This window comes from Amphiura filiformis, chromosome 15 (assembly GCF_039555335.1).
Source record: "Amphiura filiformis chromosome 15, Afil_fr2py, whole genome shotgun sequence".
NCBI classification, from domain to species: Eukaryota; Metazoa; Echinodermata; class Ophiuroidea; order Amphilepidida; family Amphiuridae; genus Amphiura; species Amphiura filiformis.
This window is the reverse complement of record NC_092642.1, coordinates 15320739-15348408: the sequence shown is the minus strand read 5'-3', so window position 1 is coordinate 15348408 and position 27670 is coordinate 15320739. Positions and strand designations below refer to the sequence as shown.

The window sequence follows — 27670 nt, the reverse complement described above, 5'->3', positions numbered from 1 at the left end:
TCAAACTTGAAGCCAAGATTGTTTTTCTGTTTGACCCAATTTTATCCAAAAAACGAAAAGTGAAAGGGGTTCTTCGTACAGGGACACCAAGTAGGTAGAATGTTCCAGTATTGTATTCATATTGGGCTTTGATGTTGACATTTTCACAAGATGCACTGCGATTTTGGCCTTGGGCGCATCATATGAAAAATAACACCCCTTTTGTGTGCAGTGTACACAAACAGAATTATAATAATCACAACCACAGAGGATAAAATTAACCATGATAATTATTTTATTCACTTTACCACATCCTCACATTGAGGATTCGACAACAAAACATGAATGAACCTGTTAATGTATGCATCAAGTTCAAATCATATCGTCTTAATGTACGCATACTGCTTAATACCAGATTAGTAGAAACCGTCCCCATATAACATGTCAATTACTGCCTTGTGTGATTTGCCTGGCATGAGTGTGGACAATAGTAAACTCAAGGACGAAAAAAGATAACATACCAATCGCAACCAGTCAAAGTCTCGGCATCAACCGATAATGAGAGCCGATTGTTCCATGAAATGTAACCGCTAGGCATGTACCGTTTTTTAAAACGTCTTTCGCTAAAAACGCAAAGCTCTATCACGTAGGAACACAACGATGGCGTGATTGTTAGACATTAAGGGTAGACGAGGTATTGTTGGTCGAAGCAACCTAAAAATCGATTTTTATTATCTAGATCAATATATTATTGAAAATTAACACCTTGATGTTTTGCAAAAGTTAGTTCTACAAATCGTATACGTTGCAAACTTGCTTAATTTATTGTTGTTAATGAGTTATGAACGTTTTACAAAAGTGTTGTTGTTTCAGCCCTCTTTACAACGTAACTCAAGATCCGCAGCACCTATAAAAGTATATCTGTGATAGTTCAATTCTTCTACACGCTCGCTATGAATTGAGCAATGCAGTTTTTGCCAAAGCTCACTACCATTCGTAAGATGCTGTGAACTACCAAATCACAACAGTTTAAAATAATTAATAACCTTAAGGCATGATAGAACAATCAGCCTTCATGAATATGCATAAATTCACAGCATACAAAACCCAGGGACTTTGGTTGCAATTGGTCTGTAGTAGTCTGTGAGTAAACCATTTGTATTGTATATATTTTGATAACATTGTCCCTCTGTAGTTAATATAATACAAGGGTGTGTGGACACGGACGGTTTGTAATTACCTTGTATTCATCAGTATGCTGTATTCACAATGATATCGTATACCTCATAATTATCAAGTGATTTGAATTATTATTTTATTTTAGCTTAATAATAAATCACCTTAAGGATTACCGTACATATATTATGCAAATGTTTTACATATGCAAATTTTAATACATGGTTCCACTAATAAGAGCTGGGCAAATTGTATACCTAATGTGCATTTTTGTTTAAAGAAGATCGATGAACAATTATGCTGGTTTTCAAGTGCAGTCACAACATTAACATACACACACATACGAATAAGCTTGTATAATTAACTTGCATACAATGTAATTTCCACAGGAGAATGATTAAAAAATAAAGTACCGTATTCGTTCCATTAACCATCCAGGGTGCTTAACAAAATTATTTTGGGTGGGCGCTTATTTTTTACATTGCTTTGGCCAACAAGATGTAAAAAAGGCCCAAAATATTCATCTTTCATTATCATCAGTGTGTCATGTTTCAGACCATGACTCAGATTTGCATGGGCAGTTAATTAACTAATATCAGTTTGCTAATTGTAAAATTACTGGGTGGGCACTTATAGGGGCATGGGCAGTTAATGGTACGCATACGGTAAGTTGTGAGTTGGCTATCTATAAGGAAATGAAAGTGGGGGGAGGGGGAGGGGAAGGTATCTCCAAGGAATTTTTTTTATGAAATCTATTATGGACATTTCTATTCACATATAATTTTGCAGTGCAGATTTCTTACGTCTGAGACGCTGCAATTTGGCAAAATATATTTTGGTTTCTGATATCTGCATATTTACCCTCAAAAGGTCTTGCTTACATGGACATTGTTGCTGCAGGACAGCATTAAAAGCAGGCCCAAAAGGTCCCGTTTTTGAACAACGAACTTATACCATGGTGCAAATGATTTAAAATTGGCTCCTAATATTCCAAGAATCATATCTTGTAATGCCCAGTAATTTGAAAGAAATAACAACAAATTTCCAAAAGATACTCAATATTTGAAAGCAAACTGATCAAATTGGCATAATTATGCTGATTAACCAATCAGTGCACCCTGAACCTTTGTCCCTCGCTTTTACGCCCTGTTCACCTGTACAACTTAAAGGCCCATTCTGTGATTTGCTCATCCGGACGATCGTAAAAATCATCAAAATTCAGATTTTGGTACCTTTGTCATTGTCATAGATGTACTAACATAGCCTGCAGTGGTTCAGCCGAAAGCTGTGTATTTAAGACAAAATAAGACATTTTACATTAAATCTGTAATTTAGATACTGACAGTATCTAAATTAGCTACATGTATTTGAATGGGGCTTCAATTTCGTCAGTACTACTGCTGTTTTCTTCGTTTTTTTTTTGCCAACTTTGTCATTTCAAAAATACCAAATGACAATTTGAATGACTTATCCTTCACTTTTTAGCAATTTATAAACAATTTTAATTTTTTAACACTTGCGCTGGGATCACTGAATGGGTCTTTAATTCTATGAAATGGCCAAATAAATTACCTTTTAAAATGCTGATTTGCACTTCGAATACATTGCATTTTTATTGTTTATGTATGAATTCGTATTTGTTGCTTTCATTTCATAACTTTAATAAGCGTCCCTGGACATAATCGTCTTAAGGGCCTGGGGTTCTAATTAGTTGAAATCCAGTAGACCAAGCCATCTTTCCTTTCATTCTTATATTATACACACACTTGTTACATCTGATGCTTGCTTGAAAGCCTCCCATCAACCACCTTGTTACCATGACAACCCTACCCCTTGTCCATCAAAATGGAGATGCCAATCAAAATGGAGACTTAGTATCGAAGGAAAGTCCATATTAATTTTCTCATTAAACCCATAAGATGTCTTGTTTGCATTTTGTAAACCAAAATGTGTGGTAAGTGGGCTAACTCATTTACATAATCAGAGTATTGTGCAAACTTTACACTGCAGCTCTCATATCAAAAGAGATTGAAATATGAGTATCAAACTCCTTAGGTGCAGAACAGGATCTTAGCTAGCCACCCATCCACCCGTCATTTTGGACAAGAAGTTTGCTCCTGGGACAGGTATGATAAATGCCTCTGACAGATGCCAAATTTTAAAATTAATGCTGCAATAAATTCTATGAACTCAAAACAAAACCAGACTAATAAATCAAGGCTATAGCAATGGGTACTTGAATTGACCATAGACTCTGAAGAACCCTCAGTTTTGGTTCATGTTTTCAGGGTCAAATTTTGGACTGGCAGTTTTGGTGAAAATGAAAGGCACTTGTCAAAACCTAGCTAAGACCCTGGTGGGGAGTAAGGGTCAAGGTCTTCGTTCAGTTTGGAAATAGAATGCGATGAAATCACACTATCCTCTTTAAATTTTGATTTCCTTCTATTCTATTGTGCACCAGAAGTTCTCCATTTATCAGGAAACCCAGTTTTTAAACATCCAGGGTGTAAAAATAACACTGAGCATGGTCACTCTTAGCACCTCTGTGTTGAGATTCAGAAAAATTAAGACACAAAAAACATTTATTCTAGTAAATTTCACACCATGTAGCTTTAAATGTAAACAACTCAATCAAGTGTTGAGTCTGCAGCTCTGGCAATCAATTTATATATATAGCTTAGTTATATTTAAACATGAAATATTACAATGACATATATAGTTGGGATTCATCAAGGTTGGTTTTAAAAAAGCTGATATTAATAAACAGCCAAAATCAGTCAGTAATTCCCAATAGGCCTTTAACTCAGTACCTGCTCACAACTCATCCGAAATTAGTTCAGAAATGTCCTGTGAGAGTTTGTAAGTCTCCCTGTGAGACAAACAAGCCTTGAAATAAGCGGGCGCAGGGAGCAAATTTGCTCTCGTAAAGCCACCAATTGCTCCTGGTCCTTGTAAAATTCACATGAACCAGGAGCAATTTTAAAAACAAATTGCTCCTGGTTCCAGTTTTGCACTTATGCAGTAGTGCTGGTATTGTATGCAGAAAAGGATTACTATTTGAAAATTGCTCCTATTTCTTCAGAAATTGCTCCTGGTTCTTGTAAAATCACAGTGAACCAGGAGCAATGTTCAAAAACACATTGCTCCTGGTTCCAGTCTGCTTATTTCAAGGCCTGGAGACAAAAACACCCCAACTAATCACACACTGGCACCAACGCGCGTTTGATGAATGCGTGGTATGGTAGGATTGTTCACATCAATCACATTACTCTCACTTTATGCAGCGTATTGAATGCGGAGTCCACTGCATGATCAACATGTGTTCAAATCGCCAGAATGTTATTGGTTGAATGTGTTTTGATGGTCTTTCATAATCTGTGCTTTCCATAAAGTCCTCTTTGCAAAGGTCTGTGACTGTGCCAACAACATAAATTGTTCAAGATTTATTTGTCATGAATTGAGCATGATGTGTTGTGCATTTGTAAATACCTCTAAATGAAGACCTAAATATGGATACACACCATACAACCGAGGACACACCTCCGATCGAGGACGCCCTCGGTTTCTTACTATGACCAGAACAATGTAAATGATGCAAAAATGCATATAAGATAGTTCCACTATAGGGGGTATAGGACGTGTCAGGGTTGGATAGTAAGTTGTCTGGTGTGAGGTCCACAGTGTGTGTGAGTCCTCGGTTAGATAGCATTTAATCATATGCAGAATGAGGTCCTTGTTTGGAGGTATTAACAAGAAGGGGGATGTGCGTGTGTGATAATATTCAATTGGTTGACCTATTCCCTGTCGTAGTCAATATGTTATATATACCTTACGTATCGATTCAAGCTTAGTTTGCAGTTGCACACCTGTTATGTGTTGTGATCATTTTGATTATGGTTCTGAACAGAAAGCATGAACCAGTTGACATGGCAACGATCAATTTTGACATCACACTACAACGGCAAACTCCACACACATCTCAAGTAAACCATGTTGTATTGTACTTGCTGGCAAAGTCTGACATCGGAACCACAACCAAAATGATCACAACACAATTCCAATGGTATACACACTGCATATGTGTGCAAATTACCTGTGTGCAAATTACCTGTGTGCAAGTCAAACTGTAAACCAGCAATTTTGCTGGGCACGTAGAGAAATAATCTGGACATAATTTCCTCTCCATGAATGACACACAAACAATACAGTCTGGACTCCTCTAGGGGTAACCCATTTTAGTTAATGGGGACTGCTGCCCTTCTTACAGTGCCTCTGATTGGATAAGTACATGATGTAATCATCTGAATAACCAATCAAAATAGAGCTTTTAGATCTCTTGCCAATTTTAAGCTTAATCCCCTTCAGCTGTACTGACTATTCTTAACATCCCTGGGATTGGCTCAATACATGATATAGCCCTCTTTGTAACCAATTAAAATCATTCAGCCAGTAGTGCCCATTGGGGAAGAAGTATGAATAAAATCAGCATGATTTATAAACTTCCAACTACAACATGTCAATTTTCTCAACTCAAATAGGTCCATTGTGCTCTTTTCCTACATAATGTTGAGAGAGCTGCAGATCTCACACCACCAAATCAGAGTCCCATAGAGATATGTGCTAAATTTGCCTTAAGAAAACATCATTTTTTCTTCACAGGAGCGACTCAGTTTTAAGCGACAGCTATATGGTTGAAATCAGCCCTTGCCTGATCCCTCTGGCTGAGAAAAAATATAGGTTGACCGTCATTATTTTTTACGACTGGCCCTTGAAGTCTACGATGTCCGGGAATTGCCTATTTTACAGGCAAAATCATGCCAGTGTTTCTGTAAAGAAAAGGCTGCTTAAAATCATTAATCGATCTCTCCCATCTGTGGAACCCTTGCAGTATTAACATTACTAATCATGACCAATCCAAATTTTGCCAAAATTATGCAAATTTCTGCTCATTTTAATGCATAAATTGGGAATGCATGTTTTTTTCTGAGAAGTAAAATTAAGGGCGCAAAACCATATAATTCTATTTGGTGGTGTGAAATCTGCACATACAGCATGATTTGGCTTAAATTACACAAGATAGCATTGGCTTGGCTCAATCATGCCCCGAGTGTCATTCTTGAGCACAGCGCGTACAGGAACTCTGAACATTTGTGATACACAGTTGAAGTTTATTCATCAGATGGATGAGGAGTACAATGGGCTATTCCCGTTGCATTGAAATCCATACACCAGATATGGAAGACATGATCCAGGCCTTCATTTTTGAAAATTGCAGCTCTGTTAATCACTCTCCTGAGTGTACTTAGGTGCTCAACAAGGAGCTCAATCTTTTAATATCTGTATTAAAACATAGGGATTCAAGTAGTGAGGGACTCAGTAAATCATACTCCTGAAATGTTGCTAAGGAGAGCTGTAGGAGCTCTGGTGCAATTGAGCTCCTCAAAAACGAAGGTCTGATGACCTTAATCTCTCACAGGGGGGTCTAGATTTTAAATGGAGTCAACCCTATCAGGTACCTCCATTTTGAAATTATACCTCTATAGATTAAGGTCATGTCTTCCATTGGGGTCATATGGATATTAAATGGAATAGCCATATATGGTTGCAATGTAGCATACATCTTGCTTATTATGTGGTGTACAAAGTATAATACACTACCTTTTCATTCTCACTTTCCATGCTGAACACTGATCCAAAAATAATAAACATAAATACAATACATACTGAAGATATCTCTTTAATTTAAAGCCATATTGTAAAATTTGCTGAGGACGCCCTCAAGTTTTGTCAAAATTCTGATTGTGACATGATTGTAATCTACATTAATAAACAAACATACCCTGCAAAATCATGCCTTTAAGTGCTGTATTTGTGCCAAATTTCAATATTTTTAAATAAATCGATGTGTCCCATCGTTTAATTCAAACGATCGAAATATTAGTTGAATGCATACACGATGTTGATGTACTTCCATGGTTTATGGGATGGACATCAGAAGGACGTACCTAAATCACGATTGCCGGAGTGACACACATCGGCAACATTGGCGCTGGAATGAAATTGTAATTTCTTTGCTTTCCCACAGTTGTTCGGTTCAAAATTAAAAGGGGACATTTGTGGAAAAGAAATACTAATGTATTTCTACGGAAATGTTACAATATGGCTTTAACCAAAAACATTAATTTATATCATGATGAACGGCCTCTTGAGTACTTATCTTTAAACAACACTTAATTTTTTTTGCCGGGTTAATATTTATAGCTTAGTGATACACCAGCCAGAATCCAGGACTTACAGTTCATAAGGGCTATTAAAAGGGTAGTTAACTTTGTATTAAAATTTTTTGCCACTTTTTCAATATTTAAAGCAGAGATGCCACTTGCAGGTTTTTAGTGGAAATCAAAACATCTGCATTTTTATTTCTTCAGGGCTGGAACTTCGCCAAGAATCAAATCTCTCGGATTCTTCTGAACAAATTGGCAGAAATCCACAAAGATTCCCATACATTTTGTAAGCCTAAACACTCGTCAAATGAAGGAGAATATAACGATAATCGTAGATATCGCTCTCCAGAATCAAAATGGATTCTCACAATGTGTGACAAAATGTACCCCGATTTCTTTTCAGTCTGTTTTGGGGGAATTTTAGCATAAATTTGTGCGCTTTCAGGCTTTCTTATTAACCAGTCAAAGGTTTTTAAAATTGTTTTTTAGTGGAACCAAGTAGCATCTCTGAAAAAACATTGTTTGGTATTTATAATGGAATTCACATCTGAACTATTTTTACATGATCGAAAGCAAAAACTTAATAACAAAGAGTGTATACCCTTAAGCATTGAGCCCCTGTCATTTGAGGCATATGATGGTGCTTTCTACAATAAACATGTCTGGTTGGCGTCACATTGTTACCGCATGGTTAATAAGTGATCAATAGCGGCGTTGACATCCCCACCTGTCACAATCAGGGCTTGAATATTAGCTTCTCTGTTCACGAATCCCATTGCGGCTAACTGCTCTAGTTGCGACTGGAATCGCACTTCTGGAGGCTGTAGAAATGACAAATGAAGTACAAATCTCAATTAATTCAAGTCAACCCCTTAATGGAACAAACAAAAAGTTTGATGACGTCCTACAAACTAAAGTGGTTTTGTTAGTAGGCTGACCCCTTCCCTCCCCCTCCCTGAAATGTAAGTATGAAATGTTGAAAATTCCAACTGGCAAGACAAACTTTGACCAATATTTTAGCTAGTTTCCTTCAAACGTAATGGACTTTTTGACCCCCTCCCCTCCTAACAAATAGGTATAGGTAGGGTCGCAGTTGGATAGTACCAAACTTGTGTGTTATGGGTTATAATGAAAGACAGAGATAAAAAGACTAGTTTGCGTCTGACATCATCTGTCAATCAAACTCGAGCACTGTTTGTTTACAAGTGTCGTGATGATTTTTTTTGTCAATTTGTTGCTCCGACCCACCCTCCCGGGGGGTTGGTGCTATCTGCCCAACAGGCCATGTTGCTCAATTCCCATATGTGTACATCCATATCGGAGCGGTGCGCTTGTCGGTTGCTGCATGTGTCTCGTTTCGCATGATAGCTGGGAATGGGTGCCGGGCTTGTTTCGGGTGGGGGTTGCTTCGGGTCATCCCCGGGTCACATGGTTTGGGAATATGTTTCTGTATTCCTAGATCAGGTGACTTTGGTATGGTTTGGGGTGGCTTCCGCTTGGGATGGGTCTGGTATTTGTTCCTGCTGCTTATGTGGAATGGGACACGTGTGGCAGCCGATGGGTGCATCGTTTTGGTGTGGATTACATACATGTAATACTATTGGTGAATTTTGTTTTGCGGGTCTGGTAGTTTGCTCACGTTTTGGACGTCTCATCTTCCGATCGGGGGACGTCATTGGTGATGCGGTGTGGGCTGGCGGCACTCCTACTCTCATTCCGGAGTGTGCGGACTTTGCGGTGGTTGGTCATATGCATGATTTGGTGAGTGTGTCCCTTCATCACTGATCGGTGTCTTGGTTTTGCTGTGACGCGTGGTCTGTGATGGTGGACTTTATGGAGGGACATGATCACTAGGTCATGCGTGTGACTGGCTGCTGGGGGAACTGTGCACTGTGGAGGTGGGAGTGGGGATGTTGCTGGTTCATCGTGTTGCTGACGGGGTCTTCCGGTCTGGGGGTGGGACGTCTGGAGAGGGAGTGAATTGTTGGACTTGTGAAGCAGGTTTTTACCAATGGTATGATATCTAACAGTCCTGATGAACTTATTCAAGGGGCTTAAATAAACGTTTTTAAATATCTAATTGTTTTTGATGTAGGGCTTATAAAATGTGCAATATATGTATTTTATATGTTTTTCTGGCGAGTGAAATGAAATGAAATGATTTGAGTTGCTGAACACGGCGGTAAAACTGGGCGCCTTATTGTTAATTATGCACCTACAAACATACAAACCATCTCAAAAGTTAGGTCTTAATAGTAGGAAACTTTCTTTCGCGAAGGCACCATGTCAACAATGGCTAAAAAAGTTGCTTTTTGCCTGGTAAAGGTACGTAATTTTTCTCCATTGACTGCTGTTCCTTTTCTCCGATCGGCACCAGATAAATTGACCTTCCTTGTACGTGCTATTAACCAATCAAGGATCGTAGAGAATTTGATTAACAGTGACGTCAGACGCAAACTAGTCTTTTTATCTCTGTCTGCAACTATAGGTCCACAGTATGTCAGCCTCAGATTACAGCCTCATTTAGGTCCTTGTCCTCCTGTTTGTGTGAGTATGGGCATATGTGTAGGTGCATGTGTGTGTGGTGTGCATTTAGCCTTACCTGTGCAGGAGCACTTCCCATGCCGCCACCCATTCCACCCATGCCTCCACCCATTCCTCCCCCCATTGTCTGTAACATCTGTGCCATAAGTTGTCCCCAATCTGCTCCCGGTCCAAGTGGAGCCATCCCTGGCAGTACACCCCCTAACCCTGGAGCAGGAGGCGACGTTGTGGATGTTGTTGTGCCGGAGGCAGTCGAACTTGGCGTTGTGGTTGTCTCACTGCTACTACTGGTTGTTGTGGTGGTGGAAGTTGATGGGGCATCCTCAGATGTTGATGCGGTTGTGGTTGTTGTGCTACCGGTAGTAGTAGCTGTGGGGACACCTCCTACACCAGGCATACTTCTGTAGGTAAGACACACAAAATCAGAAAGGCTCAGTAAAACTAATGGGAAATGACTTCCTCTACCCTCATACCATCGAAGTCAAATAGGATCAATAAAAAACCCTAAAGGCACCCAAATAAAATCACTAACAAAACAAAAACTCATCCACACAAAGTAAAAGGATGATGGATGACCTTGCATTATTCGGCTCTGTTTGCAATTCTTGGTAAACCCACTATTATTTCACAATGACGTAAACACAGATTTTGCTGGTCCAGTATCGAGTCACAGTCACACACACTAATCTAATCATACAAGATTGCACAGTTCCTCTAAGGATTTTTTTTGTTGGCCAATTTAATTTTTGGACAGGAACTTGTGATCCAGTGGTCCATCTTAGGGCCCATGGCCCCAAGTGGGTAAAACCCTTTTAGACCTTGCGCTAACTATTGGAAGCGCTGGGCCAATCACGCACCATACAGTCTTAGCATGGTTTGTTGACACACTTGCGGTGACATTCATCCATTGAATTACACTGGATGTGACTAGACCTCGACCTAGGCTATATACGATAACTTACCCTGGTAAAAGTCCTGGTGCTTCTGTAGCTAGCTGCTGCATGCCTTGTTGGATCTGCATGATAGCTTCCACTGCCCTTGGGTTTGTTAGTGCTTGTTGTACTTCAGGGTTAGACATCTGCAAGGGTTATCAAAACAAAGCCACAAGTTATAAACATTCTCTAGAGTTGTAATATATTCCATATTACATTGAGAAAAGGTAAAGAACATTGGACCTTGACTATTGTCCAAAATAGGTAATAGAATGGAAGTATTATTGATCTCTTCCTAACTGCATAGTGTGGAGTCAGTGAGCCCGATCAATTGATACCTATACAAAAATAAAGGTAACTCTAAATGAATGTGGAATGCATAATACCACATTTCAGCAATGGTAAATGCAAAATTTAAAAAAAGTTAATTATTTGTTGCTTAAAAAGCAAACAGTACTGGTAATTTATAGTTAGAGAATAAAGGTATTGTTTTTAGCCGCTGGAGTGCATCAATCGTCTCATATAACACGGGTGACATCATTATTTTAAGTAAAACAACGAGGCGGAGCCGAGTTGTTTTACACTAAAAATAATGATGTTGCCCGTGTTATATGAGACGATAGATGCACGACAGCGGCTAAAAACAATACCTTTATTCTCATTCTTAAACACTTCAATTCAAAATAATAAAAATATCATTGTATTACAAATTTTAATAAAATAAAATTCAACATTTTACAAGGAATTACCCAGGGCTTAAAATTTATCAGTCCCGTTGTTGCAGTGCGCCTCCCATTGGTTACAAAAGCGAGTACGCGTATCGCGTCGATGCACACGCGCTAACCCGTGTGATATCGTGTCATATCACATGGGTAAGAACCAATAAGATTGCAGGAACATTCTCAAGTGTTTAAGAATGCACTATATCATCTCCACAAGGCCTTGGCACAATTTACAGATTATTACCGACCACTGTGGGCCTGGCTAGATCACAACAATTTGGTCATTTCAATTGAGCAAACATAAACCACAATAAACCATCCAAACAGGATCAGCTCCCTGAGCTTCTCACATGTATTCCCAGGATAATCAGTGGAATAATTATGTTATACCCTACAAGAGGCATCACATTCTTATGGTTCTCAGTGAGGAGGGTATTCCGTAATTGTACCTAATAAGCAGTAATAATTTTGTCCACAAGAATGTCTTTCATGAGAGCAACTAACACCACTGTTTGGCTCAAACCCACAGGGTCACACATAAAGCATCTTACCAATTGACAGGCATGAGAATGATCATCCATGAAAAAACCTGAAGTGATTTGAAAAAAAAAACCCTGAAAAAGTGTGTAAAATTGGGATAAAAAGGCCAAAAACAGGCTGAAATTCAAAGAAAGTGCGGAAATTTGTCCTGAATTCAGGCTTAAACCTGAAAATTCTCATGCCTGAATTGAGCTAACTTGACTACATTATTGACAATGGGCTATTCCAGATGAAATCCTTCACCCCTATGGAAGACATGACTTTAATTGCCCCACACATGGGGTGTAGATTTCAAATAGAGTCACCCATTCAGATAACCCAATTTGAAATTCACACTCCCTGTGCTGGAGATTAAGGTCATGTTTTCCAAATGGGGTGTATGGATTTCAACTGGAATAGTCCAATGTTTCTCACCTGCTGTACAAACGTAGGAAGCATCTGTGTCATCTGTTGTTGTAATTGAGGATTAGCTGCAAACATGGGGTTGTTACGTATTACCTAAGATGAAAAAAAACAACAATGCAAAATAGTGTTAGTTTAATGTCAGAGAAGTTTATTCCCGCACATCATGCTTTGATCGGTGCATGCTCTACTGAGTATCACTTACATGATATAAACTGATTGGTGCATGACAGAGGCATTCACTAACCACATACTCTTTGTTTATAAAAGATCTACCACAACCATGCTGTTGCGAATCCTAAACATTAAGGGACCAGAGACAACTATAAGCCTTTCCTTGGTATTTATGCAGACTATAGAGTGTGAGCTTAATGAACATTTTGCAATAAAAAGAATATTTTGCCATCTAGTCAGTACCAGGGCCCGGTATGTGTAACTGCTTCGTAAACTTCCTACAGTAGTATGTGATAGACTACTAATACGTATATCGTGTGATATGTCCATTGCGAAGCACATATGACTGTCAAAAGTTTATGATCAAGTTTCGTAAACCGGGCCCAGTTCTCAGCAAATCTGGTAAGGCACTTCCAAGAGTTTAAAGGAAGCAGTTTATAATTAGTGTATAATTTCTGGTTAGTATGTGGAATCAAAATCTAATAAAGATGTTGTTTGTCGTACCTGTTGAGCCATATCTGGGTTTGATGCCATATGCTGCATGAGTGACTGCATGTATGGAGCCTGCATCATATTCTGTACCAAGCTAGGATTGGAACCAATCTGTTGCAATAAACTCTGCATGCCGGGACTGTTGTATACACCAGGACCTGCAACAAAATAAATTTGCACTCAATTGCATCATCTGCTCTTTCCACCTGGTGCAAATTACCTAAAGGTCATATTCTGGTAATGCTGCAAGGCTAAACCCCATCTCTTTTCCTTGGCATTTGGACTACTTAGACATTACTTGATGTGGGGTTTTCCACTCTGCCTGGTGAATTTTCACGCATAAGCCAGAACCCATTTATACATCAACATGAAGAGCCTTCTCTAAGTGCATAATGCAATGCTTCTGCTGGGTTCTGAAACTCCAACCTTGTGATCACAAGTCAAAGCATGTACTACTGCTGCCCACCGTACCCTCTTAGATACAAATGTGACCCATCACATCGAAACAGACCACCTCGCGGCAGAAATGAAAATGGAGATTTAAAACTACTGCTTTTTTAGCTTGAAAATGACACCTTACTTGTTGAAATCAGATACAGTAAAAATGTTTTATGAGGCAAAACAAGCTCAGAATTCTTTTTATTTTCTTTATATTTTTCCATCTTCTTTCATTGTTATCTGCCTCGTAGTGGTCTGTTTCGATGTGATGGGTCACAAATGACTTTCACCCCATCCTTTCCTTAACTTGATTGTTACTTCTGTTCTGAGTTTCAGTACATTAATATTTAAATAGTGTTTTTACAAATCATGTCACAATGCCCTTAAACATTACAGATTGTTGATGCTAAATGTTACCTCCATATAGTCCAGCTGGGCCAGTGGATGTGGAACCCGTAGTAGTAGATGGTGACGTAGCTGAGGTGGTGCTGGTTGTCGGCGAGGTGCCGCTGGTTGTGCGTTGAGATGCTGGTGCCCAGGGGTTGGGTAATGGTTCTGTGTTCTCTCTGCCTTGTTGCTCATTGGTTTCACCTGATGTACACAAACAAACCACAATTAGTAATTAGCTAAGACAACTTGTGCCATAGTTATTGAATAATAGATTATTTTCAAGGATATAGAAAGGAACAGTTATCTTCGCAACAACTTCCTATCTGCCTTCCTCAAAACAGTAACGCCAACGCATACATGTTTTTGTTTAGGTGTGTATCTACACACCGCCTTTACACAAGCATGTCTGTGAAGCAGCGTTTTGATTCAATGTGCGCGATCTAAAGCTGCATTTCACTGGATTTCGCACTGATGTCACCAACTTGAGGAAGGTAAAACGCTATAGAACATATTCCAAATGCAAGCAACCTATACACCCTGACCAACATACTTTGAAATTAATTTTCTTACAAATTTTATGTAGGTACTATAATTTTATTTTTAAATTTCTTAAATAGAAAAATGAAATGCGGCAAAATTGCTCCCAAAAACATGTTTCCACTCTACATGAAACTAACATGTTTGTTTAGCTGTATAAACTACTAAGACAGACACTGACATGATGTGTGACGTTCTTACCTTGATTTCCAGCGAGTTGAGCAAAAGGATTACCTCCTAGCTGTTCCTGTGCTGCATTCAGCATAGGTTCTTGTATATCTGTGTACATTCTCCTCAATGCATTATAGCCACCAGGAATGCTCTACAGATACAAATCAAGATGAGATGGTTACAAGAATGAATCAAAGTACCTGTGACACTTTGTAATTAGAAGTACAATATAGGTGGTTCTTCAAAAGAGAAAGTAAAACTGATACAATTATTCAAAGCCCTTTCATAACAAACTTCAGTTTTCAAAACCGTTTAAGTACATCTTGTTGTACATTCTGCTGAATGTTTTTAGTTCTTAAAGTGACCAAGGCGAGCATTCACATTTGCTTAATTATCTCGTCTTATTTTAAGGGGTACCATACAGATGCATAACCTGTCATGAACTAAGCCCAGACTCAATGCCGAGTAAGGGCCTATTGCCCTCTCAGGATCTATCAAGACCATGACCTCAGCTTGCATTGTACATCTCATATTGGCCCAGATTAGTGCACCAAATTCCGTTTTTGCATGTTCTTCACCCATTTTTGTCAGTGGGCATGGCATTATGCAACTTGATTTTCTTTTGGAAATTGTCCGCCAGTAAAACCTGGATTCTGGTATCTTACCTCCAGAATACTAAGCACTCTATCTTGTGTTCTCATCATTTCTTGAATCATAGCTGGATTATCCTGCAAGCGCCATGCCCCCATACAACCCACATCCCTCTATGACCTGCACACCTACACTGTACTATCTTACCTCCAGATTACTGAGTGCTCTGTCTTGTGTTCTCATCATTTCTTGCATCATAGCTGGATTACGAGCCAACTCCATGGTCTGACGTAACAACTCTGGGTTATTCAACATGTGTGCTATCTCGGGATTACGCTGTAATTGTAATTAAACACAAATGAGTTTAAGGCTACTGTAAGATCATACTTTCTCTGCTGCTAGCTAAAGCAATGACTTCTGTGAATCTCAGCTGATATTGACACACATACACCTCTGTATCACTTTCTTTCTCGAGACACTAAACTGGGACATGTGTTCCTTGAAAGGAGGGCAGAGATGTTTGATCAAAAATGTCCTCGCTGATGGTATGTTCAACAGAATCATCATACTGTCCTTGGAACAGAACAGGAGTGTTGATGTGTCGGGTGGGTGTGTTGTGTGTATGATATTCAAAAATACACCACCCACCCTATGTTACATTGTAAGTTACAGGTACTTTGGAGGACATATGCAAGTTTCTGGTATAGCAGGTACAACTGAAACTGGTGTACTTTCAAATTTCAAGTTAAAGGCCCATTCAGTGATTTGCTCATCCTGACGATTGAAAAAATCATCAAAATTCAGGTTTTGGTACCATTGTCTTTGTCATAGATGTGTTTGAAATATAGCCTTCTAGTGGTTCAGCCAAAAGCTGTGTATTAAAGACAAAAATAAGGCAATTTTCATGAATCTGTAATTTATATACTGACAGTATATAAATGAGCTACACATATTTGAATGGGCCTCATCTTTGTCAATACTGCTGTTTTCCTCATTTTTTGGCAATTGTTTTTTCATTTCAAAAATACCTAATGACAATTTTAATGACTTATCCTTCACTTTTAGGCAATTTATAAGCAATTTAAATTTTTTTTACACTTTCGCTGGTATCACTGAATGGGTCTTTGGAAGTCAAACCAACCCCAACACCATACACACTCCTTACCTCCATAAGGTTTTGCATCTGTGGATTACTCATAATCATATTCCTCATTAAGTCTGGGTTCTGCATCATGCTCTGCACCATGGGATTATCGAGTACTTGTCGCATCATTTCTGGGTTACTCATCAACTGTAAAACAAAAACAAAAATCAACTAAAGAAGTTAAACAACTTGTAGCATGGTGGTTTTATACATGCTCACAAACAACAGGTGCCCATAAACCACCTGTTAAATTACCACCACCTGTAATATTTTTCAAAGTGCTTCTTCTCTGTGGTCTGTGATGAGATAATCATGTGCTGTCAAATCCTTCATGTCGATCTGTCAGTGACTTGACAACAACAGTCGATCACAAAATCAAGTGTATGGTAACGCATATTTACTGTAATACGCTTAAAACCTGAGAAATCCAGAAAAATGAGCGCAAAGTTGTGAACATACCTGTCTCTGCATCTGTTGTTGCATCTCCATAAAGTTCGCTGATCCTAATCCCATCTGTCCTAATCCACCAAATCCTAATCCTCCTCCTCCAAATGGATTAGGCTGTGCTGTTCCTCCTCCTCCACCACTGGTAGTACCAGGACTGGAACCGCTACTGGTGGTTGCTGTGGAGCTGGTTGATGCAGAGGTGTCTGTGGTGGTAGTAGCTCTCTGTGCTGCTTGTTCTTGAGCCTGAAATAAAAAAAAGTTTTAGTTGCTAACTCTTTGATTGATTCAATATTCACAAATTTCATGTTCCTTTTACACTGATATCAAAAGTAAGTGGTTGACATTCAATTTCAAACCCAACCATCAGTCGACCACTGGTATAATGACAGAACTGACAGCTTAACCTCGTTTCATAGATCTGAACAGTAGGTTCTGCCAGAGTTTTGAAGCCATCTCTAACCAATATTAGAATTTAGGTTTCAGACTCAAATTAAATTTGCTGCTAATCACGACACATCTTATGATCTAGATGATTTTGTGTCTACCAATCAACCTCACTTTAATTATCCCAGCCATGATGGGACCAAACATTGGCTGGATATGTGAACAATCCAGACAAGTGGATTATGCATGGAATGACCACAGTGCTGTTATTGGGATAGTAAACACCGTGCTGCACAGATGCCTATATGTGGGAACCTAAATATAAGCATCTGTGCAGCACTGTGCACCGGGAACCTAAATATTTCGAAAGGGGTGTCAAGGAGGCCATTTACATTAGAGTCAACCAACCTTCACTTAACCGTGACGGGGGCCGATACCAGCTACTAAGAGTCTACAATCCAAGTGTTGGGGTCAAGTGTCCAAAAGGTCACTGATCCTAAACTTGGGTTGCCAGTCTCCCGATGAAGGTCGAAGTTACAACCGAAAATTTGAGGTATGTCTAATCTTGTGTTGAGATCAAAAGTTTAAAATCATAAATTAAGATGCCTATATGTTTAAGCGAACAAAAATTACATTTTCCTTGAAGATCGTTTATCCGGATAACCAAGATATCCGTATAAAGAGGTCCAGATATTAAAGCGAGGTTGGATTGTCTGACTATTTACAGCTGCTACTAACCTTATTTGCTGACCTGATGACCAGATGCACTGTCAGACCATCTTTAATAGCTGTGCAGGGAATAAATGATAACAAAAGAGTCAATTTACATTTACCCCAAGGCATGTACCGTATTACGTCAAATAAACATTTTCCCAAGGGAAAAAGTGGGCGTTTATTAGAGGTCATTTTTAGCACAACAATTACCGTTAAAATCATTAGGTAAGCTTAAAAGTCACGCTAAAATGACGAACTATGAACTTTGACACTGACTTTTGGTTCACTTCGGGTTGCCGATGCAGATTTTCGCCATTTATTGCTGCTATTATCAACCATGTGAGCAACTTGGTAAGCTTACTACACAAGATAGCATGGAAATATCGGAATTTTTGAAACATCTTGGTTGAAAAAAGTGGTGGGGGCGTTTATTTGAGGGGGGGGGGGCGACTATTTGATGAAATACAGTATGTGATGTCACTGCAATCAATTTCAAACAAAAAATATATAAATTGTTTGATAGGCTTTTACAATGGGAGTCCATAACAAAAGTAAGTTTTTGGCAGGTTTGCCACCGGACAAGTTTAAGTTCTATACTTGACTGGTGGTTGGTGTTTTGCTATCACTTCCTAGAGCTAGCAATATCTTTGCAGATGTTACAATACCTCAACCACATTTAGAAATGGTATAGATGAATCCAACAAGCCAAGTGATGGTCAGAATTCATTCGCCATTACTGGGTCCCCTCCGAACCAAACCGGTGTTGTGACTGCTCAATTGGGTGAATTAAATCCACTTAATAATCAATGTTAAATAGTATTGTGTTGTAAACTGTCATCATTAGTTTGTCTATGTGTAACACGGGTGATGGAATGCAGTTTGATATCCCCGCCAAGGCAGCAACATTCCACATTTTAGGTGGAATAGACCCAAGAGGGGACCCAACTATGGTTGCCATTGAGGTGTATGGATGCATGAAATTGGATTCGTCTATTACTCCCACTATTAATTACTCCAAAAGGCTATTATTCCAAAGTGGCAATACTCTGAAAATGGTGTTACAAGGATCATTATTCAGAAAGAGCAATTTACTATTCTGAATTATATTTTTAGATACCGTATATGACTCTTTGTAGCAAAAATACACATGTCATTTTTGGAGCAATGATCCTTCAGAATGATAATTTGTGACATAATCAAGGGGAATGAGTCGGATGTCATGTCGCTAATATTGTTTTTGAAATATTGGCAAAAAAACAGTGTTCAAATTCTTTTGTTTTATATTGTTTTCAGCCATTGATAAATTGCACATAACTCAGTAACCAAATTTTAATGGGGTTTGCATCAAAATGTAGCATTGTAAACTGCCAGAAAATGATTAAAAAAATACTAATTGAGAATTGCCGACATGTGACTCATTGCCGTGATCATAGTACATTTGGTGTAAAAACCTGTGCAGAAAAAAAAAGGCCTTTGGAGAAATAACGCTCAAAAGATCAAAGATCGTTCAGAATCAGAATATACATGTAGATCTGCACTGGATATGCAACTCAATTTGAAAATAAGAAATACACCTGTAAGATGATTTACTTACAATGTTGTTCTAATGTTTCAGCATCTTTGAGTATTTTGCCGGCAAATATAAGACAGAGTTGCTCTATTGGGACATTAAACTTCTTGGAAATTTCTTCTTTAAACTGAAAAATAAACAAAATTCAACAATCATTGGTTAATATTGACATAATTAGGCCAAAGTGTTTGGTTGCCCTTCTAAGACAAAAATTTGGAGGGTTGGTAGGTTGATCTTTATTTTATTTTGGCCGCTGAGGGCAACCAAACATAATTTTTGGCCTTATAATAACATGATCTGCAGTTTGTATTTAAATGAAACATTAAAGAAGGCAGCTAGCCATCAATAAATGCCAAGGATTGTTTTCCATTAAATTCCATATGACCCCTCTTTGAATGCAACCGTGAGGGATAGTCTTTTGACTTTTAAGAACTGTTATCAAAACTATATTCCATTCACTGTTAATAGTACTTACTGGGTTATACAACCATGATATGTTCAGATTCCTTAGTGCTCCAGCTTATTTGATGCAGGATGATCTCCAGAGCATTTTGACACCTTTTTTTATTGAAATTGGCCAGGTGCCAGCCCAAAAACTTATTCGGACAGGGTGTCTGAAAATTGTCAGTTTGTATCAAAATATTATTCTATGCCTTATTCTATTGATATTGGTGTTCTTTTATAGATGTTATTGGTGCCAAAGAATCCATTTTTTATTGACGTAACTTTGAAGATAATCGTAGCTGTATGGTATGGTGATACCAACTCTGAAGCTTTTGCGTACGTGCATTTTAACGGCGAATAATGCATCTGCAAGCGTGTTTGCATCTTTTTACTGTGTAATGCAATTCTGCATTTATTCAAGATGGCGAATTTCTTAGACTCCATAGTCGATTTTTGATAAATAAAAGCATGTTATTAATCATGATGAAAGCATTCAGTTGAACTCGAAATTATACTAATATTTATTATATCAAAATACTAGTATAAATTGTTATGAAAAAGTTTATATAATTATATTAGTGACAGTAAAAGTAATGTGTACGTAGGCTTATATTATTGAATGCAACATATTATAATGTCATAATTATATTGGCACTTCAATACTGAACAATTCTGATTTTAGAATCTATCAGTTTATTAATCGCGAAAGTCCGAGTTAAAAATCGACTATGGACTTTGAATTTTAAACAGGACTTTGAACGGGCAAAGTCCCTAACACACACACTGTCAATCATACTTGTTTATCAATCCAATTAAACCGCAAGCAAGTATAGACGCGCTCATGCACCTACTGAGAATTTAATGTTCCCGCCAACAAAGGGCGATATAGTTGTGTACCATATAGTTATTTTAATAACTACATGGTACACAACTATACCACCCTTTGTGTTGGCGGTGCCCGGAGGATTTAAACCATAACAAGATCTGGGCGACCAATCACAAGCCAGATCCATTTAAAGATGCATTACATCATGGCCAATTTTAGTAGGCCAGAAATCCGACAATCTCATCCATAGACAGCCGTGTTAAGCATGTAAACCGCAATCCAAAGTCAGTAGTCCACTTGGGAAGCTAACAAACAGAGGGAGTACGGTGACTGAAAAGATCAGTTGTGAAAATCTATCAATTGTGCACACATTAATTAAATCAGAGTTTTAAGCTTAAATACAATATCCAGAGTATGCACAATGGGCAAGTGGACTACGGAGTACGGAGTAGTCTACGAATTTCGCAAAAAATGTGACATATATTTCTGAGAAAATGCCCATGTTTCTCAAAATTTCTGCCAATTTTCACTCATCTTTTCATGTGACGGAAGTGATGCTAATTTGATAAAGGTACGTTTCTTGCTTTTATGATTATTTTAAAACTCCCTAGAAAAATGGCCATTTCACTGCTTTCAAAAAAATTTTTGACCTTGTTTTTTACCCCATAATTTCCCTTATGTATCAAGCCCTGCCCTCCTTCCAATAGATTAAACCTTGACTCCAAAGTGTTTGGCAACTTTTTAACCATGATGCTAAACAAACCTTTGCATACAAAAGTAAAAATTTAGTTTAGCGTGGCTGTGGGTTGTTTGAAAGTCAGAGCAATTAAGCATCTCACGAATGCACACTAGGATCTACAGTACTGCAGGCCTTGTCTTTTGAGGCGCGCGATCGCGATAACCACCGCGCACCTAAAATTGCATTGAGGAGCGTGATTTATTGTGCACCTGATTTTACTTCGTCTAAAAATAGCCACAAGACACCAGCGACCCGTCCTTACAAAGCTCCGATCGCTTTTCTAAGGGGTGGTGCAATAATTATGTGTACCCGGGGTGAATTATAGGGGGGCAAAGATTTTTGGCAGGCCAAAAGGGGGCAAGCATTTTTGGCAGGTCGAAAGGGGGGTCAAGCGATTTTTGGCAGGTCGAAAGGGGGGGGGGGGGGCAAGCAATTTTTGGCCCTGATATTTTGGGCCCCGTTTTCTACGTTTCGAACAAGTTCAAATATGCAAAATTTCCTTTCGCTCTTTCGCATTATATGTTAAGACAATTTAAGGTTTTAAATTCGGGTTCCCAAAAATCTTGCATGTGTAAGGGGGGGGGCAAAGATTTTTGGCACGTCAAAAGGGGGGGCAAAGGTTTTTGGCACGTCGAAGGGGGGCAAAGGTTTTTGGCACGGCCAAAGGGGGGGCAAGCGATTTTGGCAGACCATTTTGAGAATTCACCCCGGGGTACACATAATTATTGCACCACCCCTAATGGTAACAACACATGAACAATACCACGGGTATCGGCAAAATGTGAAAAATCTACCGCACGCATGATGGTCATTTTTTAAAATTTTCATCAAGTAAATGTGCATGAACTGCACGGTGGATAGCTTAAATGTTTTGACATGTGGAAATCTGACACACTGGGGCGATTGCATGATTTTTGATGTTTTTTATCGGATCTTTTTGGAACTTTTTAAAGACCAAAATCATGCCGAATTCGGTGCAGCTCAAGACATTCCAAACTTGGAAAGTAGAGGCTGCTTATGGGTTCGAAACGGAAGTGAAAGATGGAATTGTTATGGTTACAAGCGTGTACTGTAAAACATGAAAAACCTCAACAAGATACTCATACTGGCCGATCGAGAATCAAAGATGTCAAAACATACGCCCGAGCTCCGAGGGCACAAATTATGTGACAAAATACTCATGTATGATGAGTGATGAACCCCTCGTCTAAGCTTTCCCAGGAGAGCGATGAACCACTCACCTACAGCCAGGGCCTAGCTAGCCACCCGCCTGGCCGTCATTTTAGACGGGAGTTTGCTCCTGGGACGGGCAAAATTAATGCCTTTGACAGATGCTATATTGTAAATTGTATGTTTTGAGAAGCTAATTGACTTTTTTAGTAGACCCAATTTGTAGAACAAGGCCATATCAACACATATTTGAACTCTTTGAACCCCCAATGGGCTATAGACGTCTGGTAAATGTTTTAAGGGTAGACGAGGTATTGTTGGTCGAAGCAAGCTAAAAATCGATTTTCATTATCTAGATCAATATATTATTGAAAATTAACACCTTGATGTTTTGCAAAAGTTCATTCTACAAATCGTATACTTTGCAAACTTGCTTAATTTATTGTTGTTAATTAGTTATGTACGTTTTTACAAAAGTGTTGTTGTTTCAGCCCTCTTTACAACGTAACTCAAGAACCGCAGCACCTATAAAAGTATATCTGTGATATTTTAATTCTTCTACACACTCGCTATGAATTGAGCAATGCAGTTTTTGCCAAAGCTCACTAACATTAAGTAAAATGCTGTGAACTACCAAATCACAACAGTTTAAAATAATTAATAACCTTAAAGATCAAAGTAGGACAGGCAATTTTATTCAAATGACGGGCAACTCTCAATTTCTAGCTAAGACCCTGCCTACAGCTCACCTAACAGTTGTGAGGAGAGCGATTTGTCACTCGCCTGCAATTTTCAAAAGACAAGGCCTGGTACTGTATTCTGGTGCGCAAGTGCGCAACTATTACATTAATTTATCGGCTTGTACATGTAGCTGATCTGTGCTCAAAAAAAGGCCAAGCTGAATCATGGACTTCCAGACATGATCGATCATTCACGCATTCCAACTGCATACATGCATGGCATGTACCTATTCGGCGATCTTTTCCTTTAGACCACCCTCGCTATATGGGGACAAAATTATTACTTTTGTATCAAGATTTACTTTTGCATCAAGTTTAAACAGTTGTCAAACACTGGCTTTGTATTGGAAGGAGGGCAGGGCTTTGATAAATGAGGGAAATTATGGGGTAAAAACAAGGTTAAGGTGGTACTACACCCCTGATAAATTTTGTGACTAATTTTGCATTTTTCTCAAAAAATAACTACACACTGGTCACAAAAGTTAGGTATTTAGGGGTAAGGAATCCAATTACTTCACCGAAAGTTCAGTGATTCAAGACAAGTGGACGTGGTTCATTATGTTATGAAATGAGGTACATTCTAGTGGTACCTCTTTTCTATCATAAATAACGCATACCCGGTACCGTATCGCTTGTCTTGAGTCACTGAAATTCCAGTGTAGTAACTGGATTCCTTGACCCTTATAATATACCGGTACATAACTTTTGTTACCAGTGTGTGATTATTTTTTGAGAAAAATGTAAAAATGGTCACAAATTTATCAAGGGGTGTAGTACCACCTTAAAACTTTTTGAAAACAAATGAAAACGGCTATTCTTCTACGAAGTTTTGTCTTTAAAAAAATATTATAAAAATCATCGGAAAAGCAAGAAACATACCGCAAACCCCCACCCTTTTTATTTTTCCGCCACGCTTTTTAGCCATACACCCTTTTTACCAGAAATCGAACCCCACCCTTTTGTGACCAAAATTTTCAACCAGTGTTCGAAATAAGCACTTATCCTCTTGTCCAAAAATCACTGGGGACAACCATATTGAGCTAAGTATTTATCCCCTGGACAACCACTATTTGGATTCTTTGCACTCAAAACCATGACATATATATTTTGGGGATAACCAAAATGTTTTGAGGACAAGCAGAATTCATGCTTTACTTGTCCTCGGGACAACCTCCATATTTTACTAAATTTCGGACACTGTTTTCAACATTGTAGTTGTCAAATTCGGAAGCTTCGTCGTTACCGCAATTACATAGTCACTTCCGTGTTTTCACAATCTGGACCCGCCATTGTCCATTTCAAAGTATGAATTGATGCAGAATTCATCCTCATCTAACAAACACTTATGATTTTCTTCTTCATCTAAAACATTTGCAAAATTATATTGGCACAATTACTCGCCCCAAAAGGTCCCTGAACGAACTGTGCATCGCTTTTTTCGAAGCCATTTTCATCATCAATTTTGTTTCGTTCAGATGACAACAACATGCGTGAACTTCTGCACATGGCTGACATCCTGAATCGGTTCCGAATTTCGGATACATCTATCTCTACACAGCCGCTGTGGTTCCGCTCACTCCACTTCTAGTGTGGAGCGAGTGGGCCAAAGCAGCTGTGTAGAGACTGACTATTAAATCATCGCCATTCATAAAATTCATGGCTCGTCGATTCTACTATGGGTGACGTTTACGAGTTGAAAACATCAGCAAATTAATTTCCGCAATTTTCATTCAAAATTAAGGGGTACTACACCCTGTGATAAATTTGTGATTATTTTTGCATTTTTCTCAAAAATTAATAACACACTGGTAACAAAAGTTATGTATATTACTGGGGCAAGAAATCCAATTACTACACTGAAATTTTAGTGACTCAAGACAAGCGGTTCAGTATATATGATAGGAAATAAGGTACATCCTAGCGGTACCTCCTTTCTTATCATAAATAACGTATCGCTTGTCTTGAGTCACTGAAATTCCAGTGTAGTAATTGAATTCCTTGCCCCTATATACATAACTTTTGTTACCACTGTGTTATTAGTTTTTGAGAAAAATGCAAAAATAGACACAAATTTATCGAGGGGTGTAGTACCCCCCTTAAGAAATAAAATATGAATGTTTTTGAAGAGATCATCAAATTACTTTATTATAATTTTTTTCCAATTGGTAGCTTTACCCACACGCTTAATTGCTCCCACGCTTTTTAGAAACCCACTCTTTATACAGCAAAATTTTAACCCCACCCCCACCCGATTTTGAATTCCAAACCCCACGCTGTAGAAAGCGTGCCGGACAAACAATGATACCTTCATAAAATTAGCATCACTTCCGTCACATAAAAAGGTGATCTGATGAGTGAAAAGTAGCAAAGACTTTGTGAAATGAGTGGATTTTTTAAAGAAAATACATCACATTCTTCAAGTTATTCGCCATCTTGAATAAATATGCAGAATTGCGTCATGCAGTTAAGGCAGAGTCTTAGCCAGAAATCAGAAACCACTCATCCAAGCAGATACCAAAATTTGACCCTTGTTTATACCCATGGAAGAGTCACTGGGGTCAAATATGTCCTGATTTGGCCTTTACATTTCACTCTGAATTAGTCTCATGTTCATATAACCTTAAAATCATCTGTTTTAGAGCTATCACATCTGTAAAATCCATTAAATCCACCCGTCTAAAATTAGATTAGCCTGTCTTAAAGACGGGTGGACGCATGGCTGGCTAAGACCTTGAGTTAGGGGGTACTACACCCCTAGTCTTGCCAGCAAGACTTCAGTCTTTATCATAAACATAATGACATCTACGGACCTCAGTATGCTGAGTTATAGTTGCTAGAACTAACTACACCCTGGCGATTTTGTGCCTATTTTTGCATTTTTCTAAAAAATTATAGAGCATTTTGATGACAAGTAAGATGTATGTATATTATAGGGGCAAGGACTACTACAACTGCACTGGAAATTTTATTTCAGCACAGACAACAGTTGTGGAGTTACAACTTACAGTCAAAAATGAGGAAAACCAATATTTGATCAATAAATCAATTACTACTTGCCTTGAGTTGCTGAATTTTCAGTGCAGTAGTTGTAGTCCTTTCCCTAGCTATAATATACATATCTTACTTGTCACCAATGCGCTATAATTTTTGAGAAAAATGCAAAAATAGGCACAAAATTGGCCAGGGTGTAGTACCCTTAAAAACTGTCAAATGCGCTTGAAAATGCTTGATATGCGAGTGTAAATCACCATAAAAAACGAGCGTACATCAAACGCTTATGCTACGTGAAAGTTTTGGAGTTTGCATCACCGGTTTTGTATTCTTTTACATGTATGTATATGTATGTACGTCAAAAATTAAATTGCAATAAAAACGTGGTGGGTTTTGGAACAAAATAAAGCTTGGTCAACGAAATAAAAGGTATATTTGTACAGCTAAAAACATGCGTAACCTTGATGCGAAAGTTTGATTTTATCAATTCGTAATTTTAACCTAGATAAGTTATAACTCAGGTGGTAAAAGAACATTGAAGAAAGAAACTGAAAAGATCGCCCTCCCATTCAACATGTTCATTTTCAATCAATCAACCATTACCTTATTTTAAATAGTAGCTTGGATAATCTTAAAATACACAAAACTGATGCCTCAGTTTTAATTTATGCATGGATCATAAGGTCAACTCTTCAAAAAAGCTCTATTTTTTAACAAAAGCTTGTACAATATGCAAGGAAATTGCCTGTCTGGGTGGCGAATTTGGAACTCCTCGGGCGTAAAAAAAATGGCGATGGGTGCAATATCCGCCCACTAACGCCAATTTTACACAAGTTAGAGCCTAAATTTGCCAACATTTCTCAATCGAACTAAATACCTACCTCCTTAACTGACGCATTTTCAGCAATTTCAATCGTTTCCTTGTCTTTTGGGGTTTTAACAACCACTTTAATTTGCTTGATTCCCGAATCTTCTGTTGATTCCGCCATCTTGCTGTTTCGCCTTCCTAAGAATGAGGCATTGTGGGAAGGTTTAAAGCGAAAAAGTAAATTTCCGGGTTTTTATTTACAGTGCTTTTATCTTATGCCTAAAATAAACCATATTATATATATAAAAAAGACCCATATTATTACAATAAAATATATCAGATATGTTTGTAGATTAAAACCCGTAAAATATCAAAAGATAT

At 38.4% G+C, this 27670-nt stretch overlaps 1 protein-coding gene across 1 annotated transcript; it reads right to left on the bottom strand.

Annotated features, from left to right (window-relative positions):
- Positions 1-251: 251 nt before the first annotated feature.
- Positions 252-27493, bottom strand: LOC140171293 (ubiquilin-1-like). The gene is made up of 13 exons (XM_072194522.1): positions 27363-27493; positions 19596-19698; positions 18026-18075; positions 16916-17146; positions 16478-16603; positions 15520-15648; positions 14752-14872; positions 14041-14214; positions 13198-13343; positions 12532-12615; positions 10886-11001; positions 9982-10324; positions 252-8200 (listed from the first exon to the last, which is right to left on the bottom strand). The coding sequence occupies exons 1-13, from the start codon at positions 27468-27470 to the stop codon at positions 8060-8062; spliced, it is 1872 nt and encodes a 623-aa protein (XP_072050623.1). The 5' UTR covers positions 27471-27493; the 3' UTR covers positions 252-8059.
- Between the last annotated feature and the right edge of the window lie 177 nt (positions 27494-27670).

What these genes read in the sequence shown, in the direction of transcription:
- LOC140171293 (XM_072194522.1), bottom strand. Translation starts at nt 27,470, where the DNA reads ATGGCGGAATCAACAGAAGATTCGGGAATCAAGCAAATTAAAGTGGTT. An exon ending in TCATCAGGTCAGCAAATAAG is followed by an intron (nt 17,147 to 18,025) that starts GTTAGTAGCAGC and finishes TTTTTATTTCAG; the next exon opens with GCTCAAGAACAAGCAGCACA. An exon ending in GCACCAGGACTTTTACCAGG is followed by an intron (nt 10,325 to 10,885) that starts GTAAGTTATCGT and finishes TCTTACCTACAG; the next exon opens with AAGTATGCCTGGTGTAGGAG.